Genomic DNA, 22,791 nt, shown 5'->3' with positions numbered 1-22,791 from the left:
TCACCTCAGTTGACATGATGTGCATCTTTCCAGGTGTTCAAAAGGCTAAAGATTTTTGGGAAAATATTAAATGCACGTAATTTGAGGAAGAGGTGATTTTTAGGTTTTGTATATTTAAACTATGCCATCAGATATGTGGAGTACATGTAACATGTCAGCCTGGAGGCCTTATCAACGTTGCTCAACTCAGGAATTTGTTCAGGCACAAAGTGAACAAAGAAATTAAATATTAACAGGGGAATGTTAACTCTTCTTTCTGTTTAAACCTATCATTAGCAAGCCAGGAGAATTTGGACTGTCTGATATATATATGAACACAAAGTGCCTTTCACTGTCAGTGCCTTCAGCAGGGGAAGGTTATCACGATATTTAAACAAGCCAGCATCATGAAACTGCTATTGCTGAGTCTTTTCTGTGTCTTCACAGTTAAATTCGTGGCTTCTGTAGACTATGATGATGAGGTTGTAGTAGTGATAATAATAATAACAATAGTAATGATTAATCTTAGTTGCATGTATGCCTTTATAAGCTTTTTAAATTAAATTAAGTTAAAAAGGACATAAAATGTTAAATTATTCATCCTTAGCTTAAGTTATTCAAGTAAAATTGTTTGTAATTATTTTTTTTCTTATATGTGTAATAGAACACATGTAAGGAGTTATTCTTATTTTCTTATGTATATTCCTTCTCCTCTCTCTCTCTCTCTTTGTAGGACAGTGACAACGCTCCCAAGGTAAGACTGGATTTCATTACATGCTCAGACAAATTCAATAAGCTTGTTTAGCAGTTTTAACATTTATTTATGAGAATGATAAAAAAGCTCCATGTAAATAAAAGAGTAGCACGATGTGTGTTAAATAGTACCTTAAGCCAAAAACTATTGAAGTGAATAGGGTCTTCCATTGATTCTATGGGCTTTGAATCAGACCCTAAATGGACAACAAAAGGAAAGAACTAACTCCTAGTTCATACTGCACTGAATTTTGAAAGAGAAAGATAACATTCTGACACAGAATTAAAAAAATGACAAAAACCACCACCACAATCTGTCTAAAATGAAGGTATAAAAATGTGTACTACTGGTATATTAATTTTGCTTAAGGAAAGGAATTTAAGAGAAATCAATATTTAATTTAAAATTAGATTTTAAAAAATCTTTTACAAATTCCTAGATAAATAAATGCCAGGTTCAAAAATCAGATTTTTTTTTTCATCTGTGGCATAACTGGCTTGGTTTATAAATTGTATTTGTTTCTGATATACTGTTTTACCAAATAACTTGCCAGACATTTTCTAAGGGCACATCTACAAAGTAGGGCAAAAGTCAAATTAAGTTATACAACTTCAGCCACATCAATTGCGTAGCTAAAGTTGAAATAGCTTAATTTGGCTTTTGGAGCTGTTGACACAGTAGAAAGTCCTTCGACTTCCCTTACTCCTCATGAAATGAGGGTTACAGAAGTCAGAGTAAGAAATCCTCCAGCTCGACATTATTTCAAAATAATGGCTTGCTGTGTAGACGCGCATTTTGTTATTTTGAACTAACATCAGTTATTCCAAAATAATGCTGCTGTGTAGACGTACCCTAAAATACACACTGTTTATTTCTGATATCACTAAGAGTTTGATCTTGCAGCTGTTACACACTTGGTCATCCTTACTTGTAAGAGATGTCTCATTTACCTCACTGGGACTTCTCACAGTAAAGCTATGAAGTATCAGACCTGCAAATCCTGAACTTGTTGGTTTAAACAAAACGTTTAGGGCCAAATCCTGCATCCTGTATTCAGCAGTTCCTTTTTAATCCTAGTAATGATTTGAAGTTCCGTGTCCAGTGGTCATGATTATATAAAATAATCTATTTTCTTTTATCAGTTTTAAGTTTCTTGTTATAAAGCTTTTCTGACCTTTTCTATTTTTGTTATGTCTGTTTTGAGATGAGGGAATAGTTTTGCTGGAAGATAACAGTACAGCTTAATTACAGTATTAATTTCAATTTAATCTTTTAACTGACCATACGTGTTCACTTTTTTTTTACTGTCAAAGCACATTGATTCATCTATCCACAATGATGCTCATGTCTTTTTCCTGCATTGAATGAGAGTATTTTTTAACAAATACATGAAAGACACATGAGATGTAAAATATACTACAAATGGATTTGTTTTATTTTTATTTTATACTGACAGTTTGCCTGCTTTTCAAACATTGATCCTAATTACAAAGATTTTTTTTTCTGTCCCTCTGGATTTGTGCAGGCTGATGGTGGAAGAGTGGATGCTCGAGGTCACAGACCAGTAGATAGAAGACGGGAGCCAGTTCCAACTCTCAGACCAGCTCCGCCTCCCATTAGTAAAGGTGGATATCAGGCTCGTCCAACAAAACCACCTACTCGGGGCCAGAAGAAAGAAAATATTGTTTATCCTGATGCAGGAGGCTGCAAGCATGCATCAGATGAGCTGGTAGGTATGTTTCCCTTGTAACTGCAGTGGAGGCAGATACACTTAAGAATATTTGTACCCTGGCTTCCAGCAATATACTAAACCTCACAGTGATGCGTTTGGCAACTCAGCAGGTATCTTGTACTTGGAATATTCAGTAACCTTCGGGCAGTTACAGTGAATTTAGTGGACTTCCCTTTGTACTGCTTTGATCATACTCCTCCAGAACCATTACAGCCATCACTAGTTTTCAGAACTCACCTTTTTAAACTGTTGTGCCCTTTAATATTTTTTCTTCCTTTAATAGTTGTGAAGAACAGTTTCCTTAATCAATCAAACACCAAGAAGTGGCCATTGTAGTTCATTGACATCCCAACTCTGCCCTCCCTTGCTCATGTTAAGAAGCATGATGGAGCAAGTAATCTTGTTGATTTCATGGCCTTGCTTGTTGAGTCTGATCCTACCTACAATGAGCAGAGAGGCAGAACTGAGTCCTAGATGATGAATGTAAATAATTATGAGCTAGATTGTGCCTGACCCTAATTACTCACATGACTGTGCATTGGGAGGGAAAGAGAAAGGATCCTCTCTTCCCACTCTTTATGGCTTGCAAAATGGCTGGCAAAAGTATGTGGTGGATCATAGAAATGAGGAGGTCTTCTCCCCACCCTGAATTTTGAGTTATCAAAAAGGATCCCTGACTGGAATGTGAGCCTGTTTTTTCCACTTAGGACGGCGAGGTTTTTTTTCCCCCTATGAATTGAATGTCCACATTATTTTGAGTCCATATTGAGACAACTAAATAAATGGCTTAGAATTGTTAGATGCTCAGAACATTTGGACATCTGGTTATTCATTTAGGTGCCTGAATGAGAGACTGGGAATCTAGCTTTAGGCACCAAGGTTTGAAAATCTTGCTCCTAATCTATAGCACTTGTAATTGACTCTTCCCCCTTCCCCCACCCCTTTCTTTTAGGGAGTGTTGTGTCCAACTGGGTGTGAGCTGCAAACTTCATTGGTAAAACAGGAAAAAAGTGTAAAATCAGACCTTCGGGACCTGAAAGAAAAAGTAGAGAAACAGTCTGATGTCTCTACAACATTCTATCAGTACATAAATACACTAGAAGATAAACTGGCAAAAAGACAGAAACAAGTAAAAGGTACATTGTTATTATGCATCATTGCAGTAAATCGGTATTACAGACAAATTTATATAGCTACCAGTACTAAATATATAGGGCTTATTTAAAAAGGTTAAAAATAGGAGCATTAGTCTCAATAGCTAAATAACAAGCCCATAAAACTAAATCTAGAAATTCCTAACTGAGGGGATCGAGGCCTGATCCTGCTTTCGTAGAAGTAAAAGGTAAAACTATCATTCGGTTCCTAGGCTTAATCTACCCAACAATTAAACATCTGGGCTGTGTCTACACTGCATGAATTTCCAGAAATGCTGAATACTATTCCGTTTTCAGTTTTTCTGGAAAAGGAGCGTCTACATGGCAGGCTGCTTTTCTGGAAAAGCCCTTTTCCGGAAAAGCATCTGTGGCCAATGTAGACGCGCTTTTCCGGAAAGAGCCCCGATCGCCATTTTCGCGCTCGGGGCTTTTTTCCGAAAAGACTACTGGGCTGTCTACACTGGCCCTTTTCCGGAACAGTGTTCCGGAATAAGGACTATGCCCGAGCGGGAGCAGAATTGTTTTTCCGGAATAGCGGCTGATTTTGTACAGTAGAGCATCGTTGCTTTTCCGGAAATTCAAGGTTCAGTGTAGACAGCTCGCAGCTTATTCCGGAAAAGCGGCTGATTTTCCGGAATAAGTGCCCAGTGTAGACACAGCCCTGCAGTTGGCTCAAGTCAGCTGATGCAGACTTGCAGAGCTCAGGTTGCAGCACTTCAAAATTGCTGGGCTCCAATCTGTGAGCCTGAAATCTGACTAACACTGCAGTTTTTAGTCCTGCAACCTGAGCCCTGTGACCCCAAATCAGCTGATCCAGGCCAGCCACAGTCATGTTGCTAGTCTTTTATTCCAGTGTGACCTAGATGTCCCCAGCTCCTGGACAGCCATAATAAGCTTCTGTAAGGATGCTAACTACAGGCCCTTGGGAGAATATAATCACAATAAGAAATTTGCCCATTTCTATGGAGCCAGAATTAAAAGTATGTCCTTTTTACAGGGGCTAAAGCCCTTTGCACACTGTGAAATAGGGAAGAGAGGGAAAGGTCACTCATGGTGTGTCTACGCAGCAAAGTTATTTTGGAATAACTATGCAAGCGTCTACACAGCAATTCCGTTATTTCAAAATAATTTCAAAATAATGGATGGCTTATTCAGACTTCTGTAAAGTCTACAAAGAATAATGCCTATTCCAAAATAGCATGTGTAGACTCTCCACTTCTGCTATTTCGAAATAGCCCCTCACCAGGGCCATTCTAAGTTATTCTTCTGGGGCTCTAAGGGTATATCTAGACTACATGGCTCCATCGATGGAGCCATGTAGATGAGTTTACTAGACATTTCACGAGGCATACCTGAGCGGTCAACAAAGGCTTCCCTTGTTGACCGCATTGCATCCAGACTGCTCCACTGTGCCACCAAACAGCTGATTGGCACAGTGCGGCGGCCATTTTGATGTAAAAGAAGCGGCAATTATTTAAATCGACGCTTCATTTTCCTATGTCTAGTAAACTCATCTACATGGCTCCATTGACGGAGCCATGTAGTCTAGACATACCCTAAATTGAGATAGCACGTCTAAATTAGGGAAGCCTGCCTCAAACTAATTTTGAGGCTTCCCTGCAGTGTAGACATGCTATTTCAAAATAAACTATTTCAGAATAACTATTCCGGAATAGCTTATTCTGAAATAACTGCACAGTGTAGACGTAGCCTTAGAGCATTCTTTTCATTGCTGCAGCAGAAATAAAGTTTCAAATAGTACTGAGTGGATCATGGTTTATAATTTGGATTAGAATACGCTAGTTGGAAAATGTGTTGAAACTTGTTATACTCTCTTTTCTAGACAATGAAAATGTAATTTCTGAGTACAACACAGAGCTAGAGCAGCACTATACTTTTATCAGAGAGAACATGGACAACAACATTCCATCTAGTCTCCGAGTCCTCCGTTCAGTTGTGGATACCTTACACAAAAAGATACAAAAACTGGAAAATGCTATAGCAACCCAGATGGACAATTGCCGCTCTTCATGCATTGTTTCCTGCAATATTCCAGTGGTGTCAGGCAAAGGTAACTCATTTACATGTACAGAAATCTCTCCTTCACCCATTTATATCACTGTACAATGGACAGATGCATTCTGGGTACAAGTTCACATTTTTCCGAAGCATATGACGCCGGTCACCAATCAGGATATCAGAGTTGATGGACCACTGGTTTGATCCAGAATGGAAAATCATATGTATTAGCTGTCTTATTTATCTGTTGTGTGTGGGATTTTCGAAAGCACCTAGATGATTTGGGAGTACAAGTTAACAATGACTCTTAAAAAGGCATTGCAGGTCAGCGGATCTGTGCTCCTAAGTCACTAAGGAAATTTAGAAAATCTCACCTAATAATATGGGACAATACGGATGTATTAATCTTTCTTTCTTGATTTCCTCCTACAACATTTTAATCTAATTTAAATCAAAGTCACATCAAGCAGAATTAGATGTTGCAAAATATCTCTGTATAATTAGCAAATAGAAAGCTATACTGTTAATTATTGTCTTTATGCAGAGAATTGATCTGCTAGAATTTCATAGATCACTCCTAAAAATAAATGGTTGATTTATGATTGCAGAGTGTGAAGACATTATCAGAAAAGGAGGTGAATCATCTGAAATGTACCTCATACAGCCTGATGCTTTCTTCAAACCATACAAGGTTTACTGTGATATGAGCACAGAAAGAGGAGGTAAGTGGGAAATAGTCTGTGGTACAGTGACAATACAGTGGTGGCTATAAATATTCATAACAATAATTTGTACTTCCTGTATTTCTTCGCATTTGTTGCTTAGCTGAGACTGTAACTTTTGAAGCTAATTATTAGTTAATCTAAAGCAATTGTTCTCAAGTGATGGCTTGTGAACCATTTCAGAATTCATCTACAGAACATTTTGAGAACGACGTACTGAGGGGTCTCACTGCTGGAGTGGAAGGTGGCCTATTGTCTCTAATAAAGTTGAGAAAGAATTGTTGGCTAATCAATGTCTGGGCTTGGTAGATGAAATTTTAACTCATATATCTTACAGTGGCTATGGAGCAAGAAGGGAGTCTGACTCCCCCCATTTCCACACCCTGAACATGGGCTGTGTTGGAGCTTCCTAGAGCAGAGTGCAAGCGCAGAGACCCAGATGCTTACAGTTTGGGCAGATAGGGAGCTTTGGCTCCTTCGTCACTCTGCCTTGTCCTTTGGCCAGACAAGTTGGCTGGGTGCATGGAGGAGAGTAACTTGCATGTTTTCAAAGCCTGCAATATATTAAAACCTCCATCAATGGAGACAGGGGCAGATGACCGTTTTGCGGGGCCCCGGGCAGCATAATTTCGTGGGGCCCCCCTTTGCCATGGCGCATGCGCCATGACGCCATGCGCATGTGCGGTGGCGCCACGGCGCATGCGTGGGGCTTTTTGAAGCGCGGGGCCCGGGGCGGCCGCCCCGTTCACCCTGCCCTATATCCGCTCCTGAATGGAGATTCTACAACATGCATTCTTTGCTTCTGACAAGGATATAGGAACACTGGCTAGTACAGCAGTACTCTTGCTTCATTAGCACTTTGATCACATCCATAATAAGGGACTAAACAAGTTCCTTACTCACAGGATAAGCTACTAGTCAATGTGAGTAGGGGTGGTAGAACTAGTCTCTTAAGCTCTGGGATTCTTCCACCCTTCAGAGTCCTAAAGCCTGAGCTTCTGCTCCAGCTCAGATGTGTACCCAGCAATGAGACAGCCCCACAATCCGAAGCCCTGCAATCCCAAGTCTGCAAGCCTGGGCAACCCATAGGAGTCTCATTGCTGTGTGGACATATCCTAAGGGCTCAGTCCTGTTCCAGTTGAAGTCAATGGCCATGTAATTCGAATTCACTCTACTGTGCCCTGCCTCCACCCCTTTCCATTTTAGGACTTATTACACCAACTCCGTATACTTTTTATGTGGTCAGAATACCAATTTTTGGGTCTGCATATGCACATGGATATGAAATAAAATCTGCAGTCCCAAATTAAAGTCCAAAAGACAAACATTTTTCTTCCTACTTCCAGGCCTATCTGCCTAGGGTCCTCTCCAGTCCATCTCCTGCTTTCTTGGCATCTCTCCCAGGTCTCCTTTCCTGGAGAGCTTTATGGCCCCTTTCTTTTGGTCCTCCTGTTTGCCCAGGTTCTCTCTACCTTCAGTGGCTGTTCCCAGCCCTTCCTACCTGGAGCCTTAGTCCCAAATCCCAAGAATCTGATGGAATCTGCACACTCCTAGTAGTTTCTGCTATCACTGAGTGAGCATGTCCTGCACTGCATCTTCCATCTGCTTTTTCCATGGTAATCAACTGCTATTTCTTGAGGTGTGTTTCTTTCAGTAATCAGGGTTGGCTAGCCCCAGGCCCTCCAGCTTCAACAGGGGAAGTCGCCTTCTAACGCGTCCCTTAACACAAACAAGAGCGGGCTTACAAGATAACAGTGTTTGTTCTCTTGTTAACTGCAATTTAATTCACATCTTGTTGCCCCTGCAGGATGGACTTTGATTCAGAACCGTCAAGATGGCAGTGTTGCCTTCGGGAGAACATGGGATGCATATAAACAAGGATTTGGAAATATTGCAAAAAGTGAAGGGAAAAAATACTGTGATACGCCAGGTAAAATTCTGAACACAAACTTAGAAGCATTTCTTTTACTGAAACTTTCTTCTCATGTTTTGCAATAGGAATGTTACATTTAGCTAATGTTACAATTAGCTAATCGAATAGTCGATGCAGGGCTGTTGCTATACTTCAAAGGCGAAAGCGCTGCAGGCAGCACAGGGCCAGCGGGGGACTCCAAGAGTCCCCTGCTGGTCCCGTGCTCCCTGTGGTTTTTCAAAGTGGCAGCACTACATAGAGCCCAGAGCCAGCTGAGGACTCTGAGTCCCCAGCTGATCTCAGGCTCCATGAGGCGCTGCTGATTTGAAATGCTGCGGGGAGCCCAGTATCAGGCTCTATGTGGAGTTTCAAATGGCACTGCTGCATGGAGCCCGGGGTCAGTGGGGGAGTCCTCAACTTCCGCTGGGTTGCACGTGGCACTGCTGCTTTAAAGCATCCCTATCTCTTTTGCCCCCTTGCTGCCCCCATTCTCTTCCCCGCTTCTGATAGAGGCAGCAAGGGGGGGGGGGTAGCGACAAGTCAACTAGTGTGTCGCCTATCGGATAAGCAAATCCGATAAGTTGACTAGTTGTTCACATCCCTATTTTGTAAAGCTATCCACCCTGGATCAAAGGGTGTTCATTAACTATAGCAGATTTATCAGGAAATACTCAAGTGTCCGTAAAGCATATTCTGTAAGTAGTTTCACCGAGTTTCCTTTTTTGGTTGTCAGGTGAATATTGGCTTGGAAATGACAAAATCAGCCAGCTTACCAAAATGGGACCCACTGAGGTTTTAATTGAAATGGAAGACTGGAATGGTGACAAGGTTTCAGCTCATTATAGAGGATTCACCATACAAAATGAAGCAAACAAATATCAGTTATCAGTTAGTAACTATAAAGGCACAGCTGGTAATGCTCTTATGGATGGAGCTTCACAACTGTATGGTGAGAACAGAACAATGACAGTTCACAATGGCATGTTCTTCAGCACTTTTGACAGAGACAATGATGGATGGTATGTACTTGCATTAGCAATATTTTTTAACATCGAGATGAAGCTATCAATTTGGAGATCAACCTGCTTTATGTGCAGCTGAATATGGATTGTTCCACAGTCTAATATGCTAATATGTGGTAATTCTGCAAAATTTCACAATCTCTTAGAATATATTTACTAACTCCTAGCCATCAGCCAAATGCATTCACTGCACCACTGGAGTATTCAAGGGCAGAATTTGACTCAATTATGATTTAGAATAGAATTGTAGCAGAATCAGATATGGAGCCCGTGCAGACACATGGCAGTAGGAGTTTAAGTTGTTCTAAGAATCACATCAGTGTCTACAGCCTGGCACCTTTGGATGCTGTATTATCATTCACAGTAACCCATGAGTTTAAGGCTCCAGTGTTGCTGTCACTGAAGCTAATGGGAATTTTGACAGTGAAGTCAATGGGAGCAGATCGCTGTACCTTCGTCAGTGTGAGCCAAAAAGGAATGAGATCCACTGCAGAAATTAGCAAAATATCCTGTTCTAATGGATAAATTCAACCTAATCAAGGAAAGAAAGAATTTCAATTGATACTGATAAGGTGCATAATTTAGAATCTCTTTGGCGCTATACCTCTAAAATTCACTTTAACACTTTTACACGATCATTTGTGCTATTATAATATTGTATTTACTAGTAGAGGAATTGCTTGCATTGGCAAATCCATATGGTATGCATTGTCCATTACATCACCATGATATTTGTATTCTAAAAAGCAGCAGAATTGTATACAAATTCTTTAGGATGGTTCCTTAAAACACAAGATTGCCTAATGGGACAGTCTCTATTTCAAGATTCATTGTAGATAGATGTTCCCTGTGAGCCTATCCTTTTCATTATCAACTCTTTGGGGTTTGAACTCAGCCATATGTTATTATGCATAACAGATGCCCATATGAAGTGTGGAAAATTCAGAGCTAATTTTATTGCATCTTGAAGATCAGAAAACATAGATACCTATACTAATGTATTATTTAGCAACAATGCATCTATCTCTATTAACTGTGTTTTCCTTCTCCCTTCCCCTGCCACTTCCAGGGTTCATGCTGATCCAAGAAAACAGTGTTCTAAAGAAGATGGTGGTGGTTGGTGGTACAATCGATGCCATTCAGCCAATCCAAATGGCAGATATTATTGGGGAGGGCAGTACAGTTGGGATATGGCAAAACATGGCACAGATGATGGAGTTGTATGGATGAACTGGAAAGGGTCCTGGTATTCACTGAAGAAGATGAGTATGAAGATTAGACCATTCTTTCCACAATAATCATAATTAAAATGAACGTTATCAAATGTTTTCATGCACATATCTAAGTTAACGTCTGCTAGTGCATGATATTTGATTTTGACTTTACATAAGACAACCCAAAATACCAAAGATTATGTTTTTGAATATATTGTGACATGAACTGAAGAAGCTATGCTGGACAGAAAAACTTATGTATGACCCATTAAATAAAACATTGCAAGAGTCTTTTGTACCATTTGTACTTGATCCCATGATGGAAGTAACTGACAGCTATATTGTTAGTGTAGAAATAGATCCATATTAAAATATCCATTCCTTTTGCTTATAAAACCATTCAACCCCAGATATGAGGAGGGAGACACTTTAGTTTCAGTGAAAATGTTTAAGATAACAAAAATCTTAAAATGAAAGTATCTTATAAATTATAGTTTTTTATATGTGACCAGTGAATAAGCAAATGTTTTCAAACAGGTGACACAAGATATCATATTGTTTATTAAATGTTTTCTACTATGACAAAAGATTGTATTTTTATTCACAAAAATGCTCAAAGTAACACAAACCGAAGTTATTTCCCTGACCAACTCAGGCTACAGGGGTCCAGCAACGTTTCACTCGGCTCACCCCTGTCCACTATAGGGCCAGTTCTAGGACCAAGTGTCCTCTCTGCAGCCCTCCTCCAATTAAGTTATCAGAGTTCTTATAAGCATCACCTGACGCCTGTTCTCCTGGGTCTGATAATTGGACAGCACTGTCAGGCCTCTGGCCCATAGAGACTCAGACTGCCCTGTTACAGCCTCTATAGAGAGGCAAAAGCCCCCCTTTCTGTGAACACAGGTTCCTGACCACACGAGACCATGGAGGGAACTTCAGGGTTATTTTTGGCAAAACCTCCACTGATATTAAGTAATGAAGCTCAGTCTGACAATAACTGTGTGACAACTAGAAGAGTGGGTCCATGATTACCCCTCTGTCAATGCCTAAAGATATTGTTACAACACATGCTAATCAAATCATGGGATTAGAAGCAGAGAGAGGCCAGTCATGTTTTCAGTGTCAAAAAGAAAACTCAAGCACAGTGAATATTTGTTGGTTAGCTTGAACCCTAAAGGTACATATCTGCAGGATGAGCACAATGCATTCTTGGTAGCCAAAGCACATAATTGTACCTCCATACAGATAAGCTTTTAATTAAAAAATATTCTTATCAGTATGTCAGTATATAAAACATCGTACAGTTGTGCATGAACCCTCACTACACATTACAGGAAAGAAACATATGAAGAAAAAACGAACTATTAAATCTAATATACTATTATGGATCATTCACACTAGGTACTAGTGTTCTGTTACTAGTTCTATTAAACTCCGTGGGATTCCTCTCACAGCAATGTAAATAAATGTGGCAGAATCAGGCCTTAAACTGAATGTAGACACTTTCAGTCAAATGCTTTCCACTCCCTGAATAAGCTCGTTTTGGGAACCTTGCTTTGGTGAGTTACACTCTAGCATTTATGGTGAACTAGCCACAAGGCAGAGATGGGGTGGAGGAGCTACTTGTGGAAGTGTTTGCAGGACTGGGGACTAAGATGCCCACAGCCATCTAGTCATTCCCCCAAATGCTTAAGTATTTTCTTTTATTAAAGGTAAATCCTGCCTTCCTCCTTCCTTTGTGGCTATGAAAGACTCTGATTCCTTCTCCAGAAACAATGTTGTTCTGTGCAAGACAGGAAACTGCTAGCACATCACACAGCAATCTGTGTGGAGCTTCACTTCACCTCTGTGTGTTGGGACCTGCAGGAGGGACACAGAATGAAATTGTTCAATTGGGGTATGTCTAGACTATATGGCTCCATCGACGGAGCCATGTAAACTAGTTTATCAGGCATAGGCAAAGAAGTGGGGATTTAAATAATCTCTGCTTCATTAAAATAAATATGGCCACCGTGCTGTGCTGACAATCAGCTGATCCAACACAGTGCGGTAGTCTAGACGCGGATCGGTTGTCTGGGGAAGCCTTTGCCGACCGATCCCTTATGCCTCGTGAAAAGCATCTGGTCTAATACAGTAATTCCACATTTAACAGTATAGATGTGTTTCTGAAAATGTTCGTGCTAAGTGAAAACGTGTTATGCGGGGTCAATTTTCCCATTAAAAATAATGGAAAAGGTGGAGGTTGCATTTCAGGTAGTGGTAGCAAAGTCAATTTTTTGTTGGTGCTGGGTCGTCAATGTCAACATTAGATATCTAGCAACACAAGGTATCTATCAACACAAGTCACCGCGTTTTGTTAAAACACAAAGATAAACACGTGAGTGAGCGGAGGAGCACTGTGATCATGTGCATTCATCTAGTCATGCGTATTGCCACTGTTTTCACCAACTTATACCGCCACGCAAAGTAGTTCGCCACTTGATAATTTTAATGTTATTTTGGGGACGGTAGTGTTATTCAAAAAATGTTCCCTAAAAAAAAATGTGCTATTGCAAAAACGTGTTAAATGGGCACGTGTTAAATGAGTAATTACTTTAATTCCACTTGTACAATGACTTTCAAGAGCAATAATTGCTTTTTAATTTAGTGGGAGTTTGTAAAGGGTTGTAAAGGTTTTATAAATTACCTCTGTGACTTATGTGATGTTCTGCTTGTGATTACGGGAAGTCCATGCATCGAAAAGGAGAAGATACACTACATTTTGAGAGTTTCCCATTGAAAAGGCCCAGTGCTAGTCTAACAGTACATTCTGAAATAAAGCCTATTACAAAAATGTAAACTTTGTATTGTAAATGATGTTTTGCATAATTTTGGGCATGGATATTCACTATTTTTCTAACTTGTAAAGGAGGGCTCCCATTCCAAAGTGTCCTTTTCCAGGAATGTTTTAGAATATTGCAGTAAGAGTTTTGTGTGACTTTTAAAATATCTTTAGTGTAATTAAGGTCAATCAGCAAATGTTATGTTTTTTACAAGAATGTAGAATGGAAAGAGGGTATTATGGGAACCAGCTGGTTTGTTACAAAGCACTCTTAAAATTCCACCTTAAGATATTATTTGAGTTTTTCTGTAGGTGGAATATAATTCTTGATTTAAAATGTGAACTATTTGACCTCAGAAATAGTGTGTCCCCTCCAGAATAACAGCAAGTTGAACTCCAACTCTGTCCTGAGAAGATCACTGCATACCAGAGAACTTTTTATTAATTAACGTCTGCTAGAAAATAGATAGCTGACTAGAAGAGACCAGCAAGCTATAATCATTATTTAATTTTATTACCTTAAATGTGTGTTTGCATAATCTGTGAAAATATTTAACAAAATTCAGATAAAATGTGTTTCCTGAAATCCTGTAATAGCCATGCTTGCTATAATAACTTACTTTTATTACCCATTATAAAGATTTATGAAATGGCATTTTTTTCAAACAGTCTTGGTTGTGAATAAGAAGGAAGAAATTGTTTAAAATTAAACAATGTTTATTTTTAAAGTACAAATGTGTCTTGGTTGTCTTCAGTTAGACTGTATAGAGATATACTATGTATTTTGAGGTATAGTAAACAAAACAATAATATTAATAATAATAATAATAATAATGCCTGTTTTACTGTGGTTTGCCTACTGGGTTTCTATGGGCCTGATTTTCATTCTAACAACTTTGAGAGAATAGTCCGAGGCTCTAAATGGTATCCAGACCACTCCGTTTTCAATCTCATAAGGAACATTGTTCCTTGGGTCATACTGGCCTCCTTGGTAGTAAATGCCATTGAGATTAGCAGCTTGACAGTTGTTGTACCACCAGCCTCCTCCATACACTTCAGCACAGTTCTCCTCCCATTGGTCACTGTCCCTGTCAAAAGTGCTAAACTTCATGTTAGCATGAGCTGTGTATTCAATACCTTCCTCCACTGAGCCTATGATCAGTGCATCCCCAGCAGTCCCCTCATAAGCAGACACACTGAGGACATAACCATCGGACTCAGAACCTACATGTATATTATATTCTGCATAAGCTTCATTGCCATCCCAGTCCTCTAATTCGACTCGAAGGACAGTGTCCTTCTGGGTCAGTAAGTGGATGTTTTCATTGCCCAGCCAGAACTCTCCTTTCCCTTTGCCATCCATGCTGCCGAAACCTTTCTTGTAGTCTTGCCAGGTCCGGTTAAAATTCACTGATCCATCCAATCTCTGTTGGATCAAAAGCCATCCTCCCAAAGTGGTCTCTTGGTCGCAATAAACTGAAAAAACTTTATCGGATCCTGCTGGCTTGATTCTGAAAATGCCACTTTTGGCACCAGAAGTGTGTTTCTGGCGGATATCATCACAGTCTAAAAAAAAAAGTTGATCTGGTTGACAGAAGTTATCAGTAATACTTTACATAGGCTCATTGGAATCCAAACAGTAGTAATATTGTGGGGAACTTGCTAACCATATTTTGGACTACATTGGGAAATGTGCCATGCAACATTTTAAAAAAGGAGAGTTTACATGCAATTTAAATGGAAAATAACATTCTCTGTGCAATTCATTTAGCATCCAATTATTGATATAAAATTTTGTTTCTGTCTATCTAAATGGCAACAGACACATTGCTTGTACTGTATAATCAAATTAAATGTTTTTCAGTGTAACCAGTGTGTCAGTTTTGATTGTTGACTGAATCTGGCTCTGCTACCTCAGGATCTATTTTCAGTCATGTGGATGGATACCTGTCCCAGTGTAGCTTGTCCCAAGCTTCTCTCCTGCTGTTCTCAAGCTGCGTGCCCGAAAGTCTGGGGTATCCTCTCCACTCTCCTCGTGTTGCAACCCACCTAACTCCTCAGTCACTGCTCGGCTCTTTAGCGATTTGGTTTCAAAAGTGGAGCCACCCTTGTTGAAACTAGTAGAGCTGCTACTGCTGCTGGTCACTCTTGTCTCCACATGAGACGAACTGCCACTCTGAACTTTGCTGGAAGGTAACCTAGATGGGTCAAAGTGAGGATCAAAGATGTCCTCTTCCCCCTCCCCTAGATCTGCAAAACTTTCCGTCCCTCCAGAATGCATAGTGTGACTAGCAGTTCCACCACTGCTATAACGTCCAGTACCACTGCCAAAACTTCCAGTTCTAGTACCATGGTCAGTGCCACTATCGCTTGTGTAGGTGGTATGGAATTTGCTACTACTGGACCCGGATTCAGTGAAAAATTTTTCATATTCTGGGATTAATTTAGATAAGTCACTTGTTCCACCCTGAGAGGTCACTCTGACATGTGTAATGTCCCCACGGCCAGTTACTTCTTCCCTCCCTGAACCTTGAAAATGGGAGCAGTCAGAACCATCAGGTGAAGTCATTGTTTCAACAATTTCTTCTCTAGGGCCACCAGGACCAGTGATAATTTTTTTGGTGATAGTTCTGGTACATGTATGGCGGATTATAGAGGTATGCTTTCCTCCCAAACCAACAGTTTCCTTCCCATGGCTAGAGGTCACTATTTTGCCATCTTGTGCTCCTCCACCTACCCCTGATACTACTGAAACACGTGAGGTTTCTACTTTTTCCTCGCCTTCTGGCCGTTCTAGAGTCATCACAACCTGTACAATTTCATCAAGAATGTTTAGTCCTTGAGTTTGAGGCAGAGTTTTGAAATGCGCAGGAACAATAGAGTCCTTCAGTGGCCTCATTTTCAGCACCTTCAAGGAACTAGTTTCAAGTACAGACTGCAGATCGATTGAACTGGCCTGTGTGAGCTGCTTCTGGATATTTTCATAGCTCTCTGTGTCCACCTGGTAATTTAAACTTTTAGCACAGGATCCTTTGCAGGCACGTATCTTAATATCAATGTCCACCTTTACAAGAGACAGAGAGAAATACATGTGTTTAGTTGGTGATTCTGGACTCTTTAAAACACCTATCTCTTTGGGTCAAAGTGAGACCTTTGGTGATTGTAATAAAATCCATTCTTGGTCAACTGCCTGTGCTCCTACCTACTCCAAACGTGGTCTTTAAATCTGAAGCACCAAAGCACGGCTGAAGATTGCAGCATTTATAACTGGAAACACTAAAATCATCCCTACATGGCCCAATTTTTGCCAGTCTTATTCACGCTGTATAATATGGTCCCACTGGGTTGTGTTGGATTCTCTTGGAGTAAGGTACTACTCAGAGCAAGGCAGAGTGGCAGATGTGGGCCCTCAGTAGAGCAGGGGAATCTACAGTACTTGTTTAAAAAATCACATGCCAATAGTAGTATGCTGGGTGGGGATCACTGGTTCGAAGGAGTGACTGATGAAGCATCAGCCTCTGCATCAGGGTTCAGAATGATGTTGCTCACACTTCTTAGTGAGCTAGGGTATTTTTTGGCAGGCCATCACTTTGACTTTGCTCCTTGACCTGTCCTATTGCCTTCTGACAGCCATCTTGTGTTGTCATCAGTTCAAATAACTAATCAAAAAGCCAAGCCTCTTAATCCAAATGTAGATGGGCTACACTCCAGCTGTGAGAGTCCAGAAGAGAGATGAGATACTTTTAGAGGTGCTCCTTCCTATTCTAGCTGCTCCCAAGTCTCTAATCAGGCTCTGACTGCAGCTCCTCAGAGAAGGAGGAACATCATTCACCAAAGCTAATCAGGGCCAGTTGTAGGGACACATACTATCAATTCTTGTTTCCTACCAAAGAGAGGGCAGTAGACAGAAGCTTTCCCAGTAACACAAGAGGAGAAACAACACAGAAAATAACTGAGAGAGAGCTAACCATCTTGATGAGTCCTCAGGGGCATCTGAGTCCCAAATGGGAGGATCTGAGCCTCACTGAGCAGAAAAGCCTATTAGAGTTTGAGGATATCTGTCTCATATAGGCAGAGTTTGGATTGACAGTAGACCTAGTGAGATTATTGATTCATTTTCTTTTCAGCTGCAGAACTGCTCTGGATGTAAGGACTCATAGATCCTGTTTTTGTAGCTATGCTTGGGAAATAAAGAAAATTACATGACAGTCACCTACCTCCAAGCGTTTCATCTCCACAACCTGGTCTCGGATACTGTTTTGCAGTGCTTTAATCCTGTTTACTTGGTCAAGAACTTTCTGCTTTAATAGAACAAGTCTCCTTCTCAGATCTTCTGTAACTTGTCCATATTTGTTGTCACTCTCTGGAACAGAAAAATGCTCTTGTCAGCTGTATAGAGATTTCCCCCCCAAAAAAAGCAGATTAAAAAAATAGCAATACATTTACAAAAATTCAAATTTACATGAGATCCTGTTAATATTTTATTAAATAGATAGAAATTAGCTCAAGATTTTATTTTAATTAAGAGTCTCATTATTATGTTTGATCTGCCTTTTTGATAATAAGCAGTATTGTAATATATTTACTTTATTTAAAAATTAACTGGTCATGCAAAGCAATGAAGGAAAGAAATCTAGTGTGTCTTAGAAACATTAGCTCTGCAAAGAAAACAAGCACATTTTGATTCCTTTTGTAGCACAGAATTACCATTTTTTTAAAAGTATGGGAACAAATATGGAATTTGTGTGGCTGGAACAAACTTGCACTATAATCATGAAGATTTTAGATATGTAAAATTAGATACAGAATGCAAATGTATTTTTGCTTTTGCACAAATATTTTTCTGGCAAAAGTATAATTTGGAAGAGGAAACATCCATCCATGTTTTAAAAAATGATTAAGCGTTCTCATCTATAGTGATGTAGCAAGAGTTTCTAAACTATGGTAAAAGAGCAAGTGATTTTTAAAAAATCAATTAGATTTTCTCTTCCAAAAGCATTACAGGATTCAGTCCTATGTAAACTGAAATGTTTGAAGATCATTACTGTAGAATATTACTCTGGTTCTAATCCTGCACTTGCCATAGCCAATAGCTGCTATCTCTCTCTGCTCAGGTCTGCATTTGAAACATTTTTCAGTTATAGATTTAGAGTCTGATCCTACATTTCTTGCACACACTGCCAAAAAATCTCATATATTACAAAAAGGGTATAAAGTAAATTATAAATTATAAAAAGTACTTAAAATGATAGGCCTAATTCTCCACTGCATTATGTATTTAATTTCACTAATGTAAAACTGGTGTAATCCACTGAAGAGTCAGGCCCAATATCTTTAAGTCATGGTGATCTGATAAGAAGGACAAAGTAAACTTGTTTTCATCTACCTGCTTTTAGCAGAAGTTAATGTAACTTTGGTATATATTTTAGAACAGTGTTGACACTTACCCAGGATACTGGTCAGTTTTTCTTTCAGGATATTAATTGTTTCCACAGTTAACACGTTGGATTTTTTGTACTTGTTTTCATTATCTAATAGTAGGTTCCTAATTCTTTGTATTCTGTGATGAAAATCTTTATCAGTTTCATCAATCAACCCTTGCATCCTGCAGCCTGAAGGACATTTGTGACCCTAAAATGTGCAAAAATGAAAGTTAAATATCTGAATGATAAATATTTCTTTAATATTATTACTACCAATTTTTCTACAAAACTGGAAAACAACAAATGAGCTCAGGGCAAGATTTTGCCTCATTCCCTCCTTTATCTTACACTCACTCCACTATTAGGCCAATTTATTTTCAGTTGAAGAGGTTTGGTCTTATGGTTAAAACTCAGGACTGGGCCTCAAAAGGCCTGCTTTCAATACTCACTAAGCCTGGGTCCTGAAGATCCAATAATGAATGCTCTATTGGTGGTTGGACTGTAACTACGAATACAACTACATTGTTGACCCATAAAGCAGTTTTCCTTCCAAATCAGGTAAAACATCTGTGACTATTGATGCATTACAGATATACCAAGATGCAGGCCTAACTTTAGTGTAAATGTTCATGCCACAAAGGCACCAAAGGGCTTGGGGTCCATTTGGGTAACAGTGATTTGCTGAACTTTCTCCTTCTCCTCTTCTTTTCTTACCCAGTCATCATCTGCACAGAAAGGCCAGCCCTTATCCTGTTTGCATTCAGATTGGCTTGCATGTTCCATCACTCTGGGGCCACGCACTCCTCCTCCCTCTTTCAAAAATGTGCTTTCATCATTTGTTGCCTGCCATGAAGACAAAGGAAAAAAACAAATGTGAGATTTATTTCGCAGGAGACAGTACAATGAAGCAATAATGCTGAAAATAATGTTCTATGAAATAGTTAACATGTGATTCATATAGGCGTGTGGTAAAATATAATCAGTGTAAATAATCTAGTCTGTAAATTTTCTTCATGAAATATTGTTTTGTCAGCAAGTTCAGGGATGACATTAGCCTGGGGTAGATATGCTGGAGGGTAGAGATAGGATCTAGAAACTCAGAAAAATTTGAGGATTGAACCAAAAGAAATCTGATGAGTTTCAACAAGGACAAGTGCAGAATCCTGCACTTAGTACAAAAGAGCTCCATGCACTGTTATAGGCTAAGGAATGACTGGCTAAGTGGCAGTTCTGCAGAAAGGACATGGAGATTACAGTGAATGAGAAGCTGGCTATGGGTCAACAGTGCACTCTTGTTACCAAGAAGGCTAATGGCACATTGGAATGCATTAGTAGGAGCATTTCCAGCAGATCTAGGGAAGTGATTATTCCCCTTTATTCAGCACTGATGAAGCCACATCTGGAGTATGTATCCAGTTTTGCGTGTGGATACATTGTTTAAAGGCCAGTGGAAGGTAAGGAAAATGATTAGGGGACTAAGGTGCATGAGGAGACACTGAGGGAACTGAGTTTATTTGGTCTGTAGAAGAGAAGAATGCGGGGGAGGGATTTGATAGCAGCTTTCAGATATCGGAAGGGGAGTTCCAAAGATGATGGAGACAAGCTCCATCTGTCATGGTGGCAGATGACAGAACAAGAAGTAATGTTTTCAAGTTATAGTGGGGGAGTCCAAGTTGATATTAAAAAAACACTATTTCATGATGAGGGTGGTGAAGCACTAAAATGGGTAACCTAGGGAGGTGATGGACTCCTTAGAGGCTTTTAAGGCCAGACTTGACAAAGCCCTGACTGGAATGGGTTGATCCTGCTTTGAACAGGGGGTTGGACTAGGTGAATCTCCTGAGGTCTCTTTCAACCTTAATCTTCTTATGATTCTATGAAATAAGTTTCTCATTTGAATCTAGTTAAAGCAGATGATTATGAGATTTGAATGGTGCTTAGGATATTTTAATAACAGAATGATTAAGCTTGAAATTAATATCATATGTTTTCATAATTCAACTGCTTTAAAGTGAGTTGATAGTCATTTAGTTTTCATGGTGGTTTTTAATTGTGAGGCTCAAAATCAGATGTTAACTATATACTTATAACACTTGTTAAACATAGCTTTAAAAGCACAGGAAAATAATAACAACAGTAACAACAACAATAACATGATATTGGTGGTTGAGGGAGGAAATAAACAGAATAAGATTTTATATAATCCGGAAAGAGGAAAAAGTCCTCGTTCACTAACTAATTCTACATGAAAATGTCATAACGTTTTTTGACCATGCATACTAATCTTTGCTCAGAAAAGTGGGCATGGCAATATTTTTATTTCTCTAACAGATGGGACAGTTTTTCTGAGAGGTATCAAGTGGCACTGGTCTCCTTTGAACACATTACCAATTATCAAAGTAGAATAAAAATATATTGTCAGAGATGACAAAGATTTCAGCTTCCAGAGCCAGCTCCTCAACTAGTGTCAACTGGGGTAAAGTCTTTAAAATCAACAGACTAATGCTGAATTTACACCAGCTAAGGATCTGCCACATATATATCTTTAAGCTAATGAGCAAAAAAAAAAAAAAAAAGTTCCTAACTATGCTTCATAGGCTTTTAAATATTGATTTGACATACAACTACATGAAAGATTGTAATGGCTCCAAGTTCACTCAGACTATTAAACCAGATCACCCCACACACTCAGATTTCTTCAAAAAGAATAATAAGGAAATATGTATACAAGAATTTACCATAGTAATATAGGCGGAATCTTAAACTAGCCAACAAGAGTGTTCAATTAGCATTGATGAAGTGGATCTGATCAAGTGGGTCTTTGCCCACGAAAGCTTATGCTCCAATACATCTGTTAGTCTATAAGGTGCCACAGGACTTCTTGTTGTTCAATTAGCATTGTTGGGAGTTAAGGCTACCACTCTCTTTATTGAAAAAACAATAACTCCTGAGCTCCCTTTCAGCCTGATTATGTTGCCACTGAAATCAATTGCAACATTCTTGTTCTATGCATATATACTTTAGCAAGGATGGGACCAAATTCTGCCTCATTTACACCCAGAGAATCTTAATGACAGGAACTGGAATCTAGGGATGTAACTGAGAGTAGAATTTGGCTAATAATATCTAAAATCCCACACTGCTTGGCAACCTTTCTATCTAGGTGCAGTGGAATGGGTTAAAGACTTACAATCTCACCTCTGAATCTACTAATTATTGGTCATTTAGCCTCTTTGCCATGACAGATATTTTAAGCAAAATTCATCTCAAGTGCTTCTTGAGGAACCAGACAGACAATAAAATGCAGAAGAGACTCAAGAGGGAAAGGCCGGTGATGAAGTGGTGAGACTTGTGTTCATGTATATGTGTGTGAATTTTTCAAGCTACCTCATAACCAAAGAGAATTTTGTCAGTTTGCTGTGTGACTGTTCATTCAATAAAAATGCCCCTTTTTAAAAAGAGAAAGCCAAACTATCAAAAGAATCAAATAAAGTAAAATCATACCCAGGCTATGCTGAGGCACAGCCACATGCACAAGATCCTCAGCGGTATCATCTTCAGTGGCAGGGTGAGGAGGAGTCTGACAGAAAGGATACGTTCCACTTGGTTTTTTTTGCTTCATTTTAAACCTTCATGGATAGCTTAGATTAATCATTATGTTCCCTTCTGTTTGCAGAGTTACATGCAACCCACCCCCAGTTGGTTACCTGAGGCCTCTTGCACAACCGCCTGAGTTTGTTTGCTCTAGATAAATTTGTGCAATGCCAGTCGGGGGTGGAAGTGGAGGGAGTGGGAGGAAGGAACACACATTCCAGGAAAGTCTACAGCTTTAGTTTCTGATAACTAAATTTTGGAATAACATGCATGTAAAAAATCCAATAATACTTAACCACTGGAAGATATCTATGTTGTAAATCTGGTATTTAAATAGCATGACTAAGCAGTCAAAAAATCACCAAATTGTTCCTACTTGTATGATCACACTCCATGGACATCAAGTCAGAGAGACTACTTAGTGCAGTAAAAGAAGCAAGATCAT

At 39.4% G+C, this 22,791-nt stretch overlaps 2 protein-coding genes across 2 annotated transcripts; one reads left to right on the top strand and one right to left on the bottom strand.

Annotated features, from left to right (window-relative positions):
- Positions 1–322: 322 nt before the first annotated feature.
- On the top strand, positions 323–10,799 carry FGB (fibrinogen beta chain). Its single transcript, XM_006111554.5, has 9 exons — positions 323–461; positions 713–733; positions 2,259–2,462; positions 3,418–3,601; positions 5,463–5,690; positions 6,247–6,360; positions 8,168–8,290; positions 9,006–9,291; positions 10,364–10,799. Exons 1-9 carry the CDS (start codon positions 387–389, stop codon positions 10,590–10,592), a joined length of 1,464 nt encoding a protein of 487 aa, XP_006111616.3. The 5' UTR covers positions 323–386; the 3' UTR covers positions 10,593–10,799.
- A 3,226-nt stretch (positions 10,800–14,025) lies between these two features.
- On the bottom strand, positions 14,026–22,399 carry FGA (fibrinogen alpha chain). The gene is made up of 6 exons (XM_006111553.5): positions 22,257–22,399; positions 19,467–19,595; positions 18,777–18,960; positions 17,547–17,692; positions 15,277–16,393; positions 14,026–14,895 (listed from the first exon to the last, which is right to left on the bottom strand). The coding sequence occupies exons 1-6, from the start codon at positions 22,305–22,307 to the stop codon at positions 14,186–14,188; spliced, it is 2,337 nt and encodes a 778-aa protein (XP_006111615.3). The 5' UTR covers positions 22,308–22,399; the 3' UTR covers positions 14,026–14,185.
- Positions 22,400–22,791: the final 392 nt, after the last annotated feature.

The sequence above is a fragment of the Pelodiscus sinensis genome, chromosome 4, assembly GCF_052426305.1.
Source record: "Pelodiscus sinensis isolate ZL-2025 chromosome 4, ASM5242630v1, whole genome shotgun sequence".
Lineage (NCBI taxonomy): Eukaryota > Metazoa > Chordata > Testudines > Trionychidae > Pelodiscus > Pelodiscus sinensis.
This window is presented reverse-complemented; position numbering and strand designations above follow the sequence as displayed.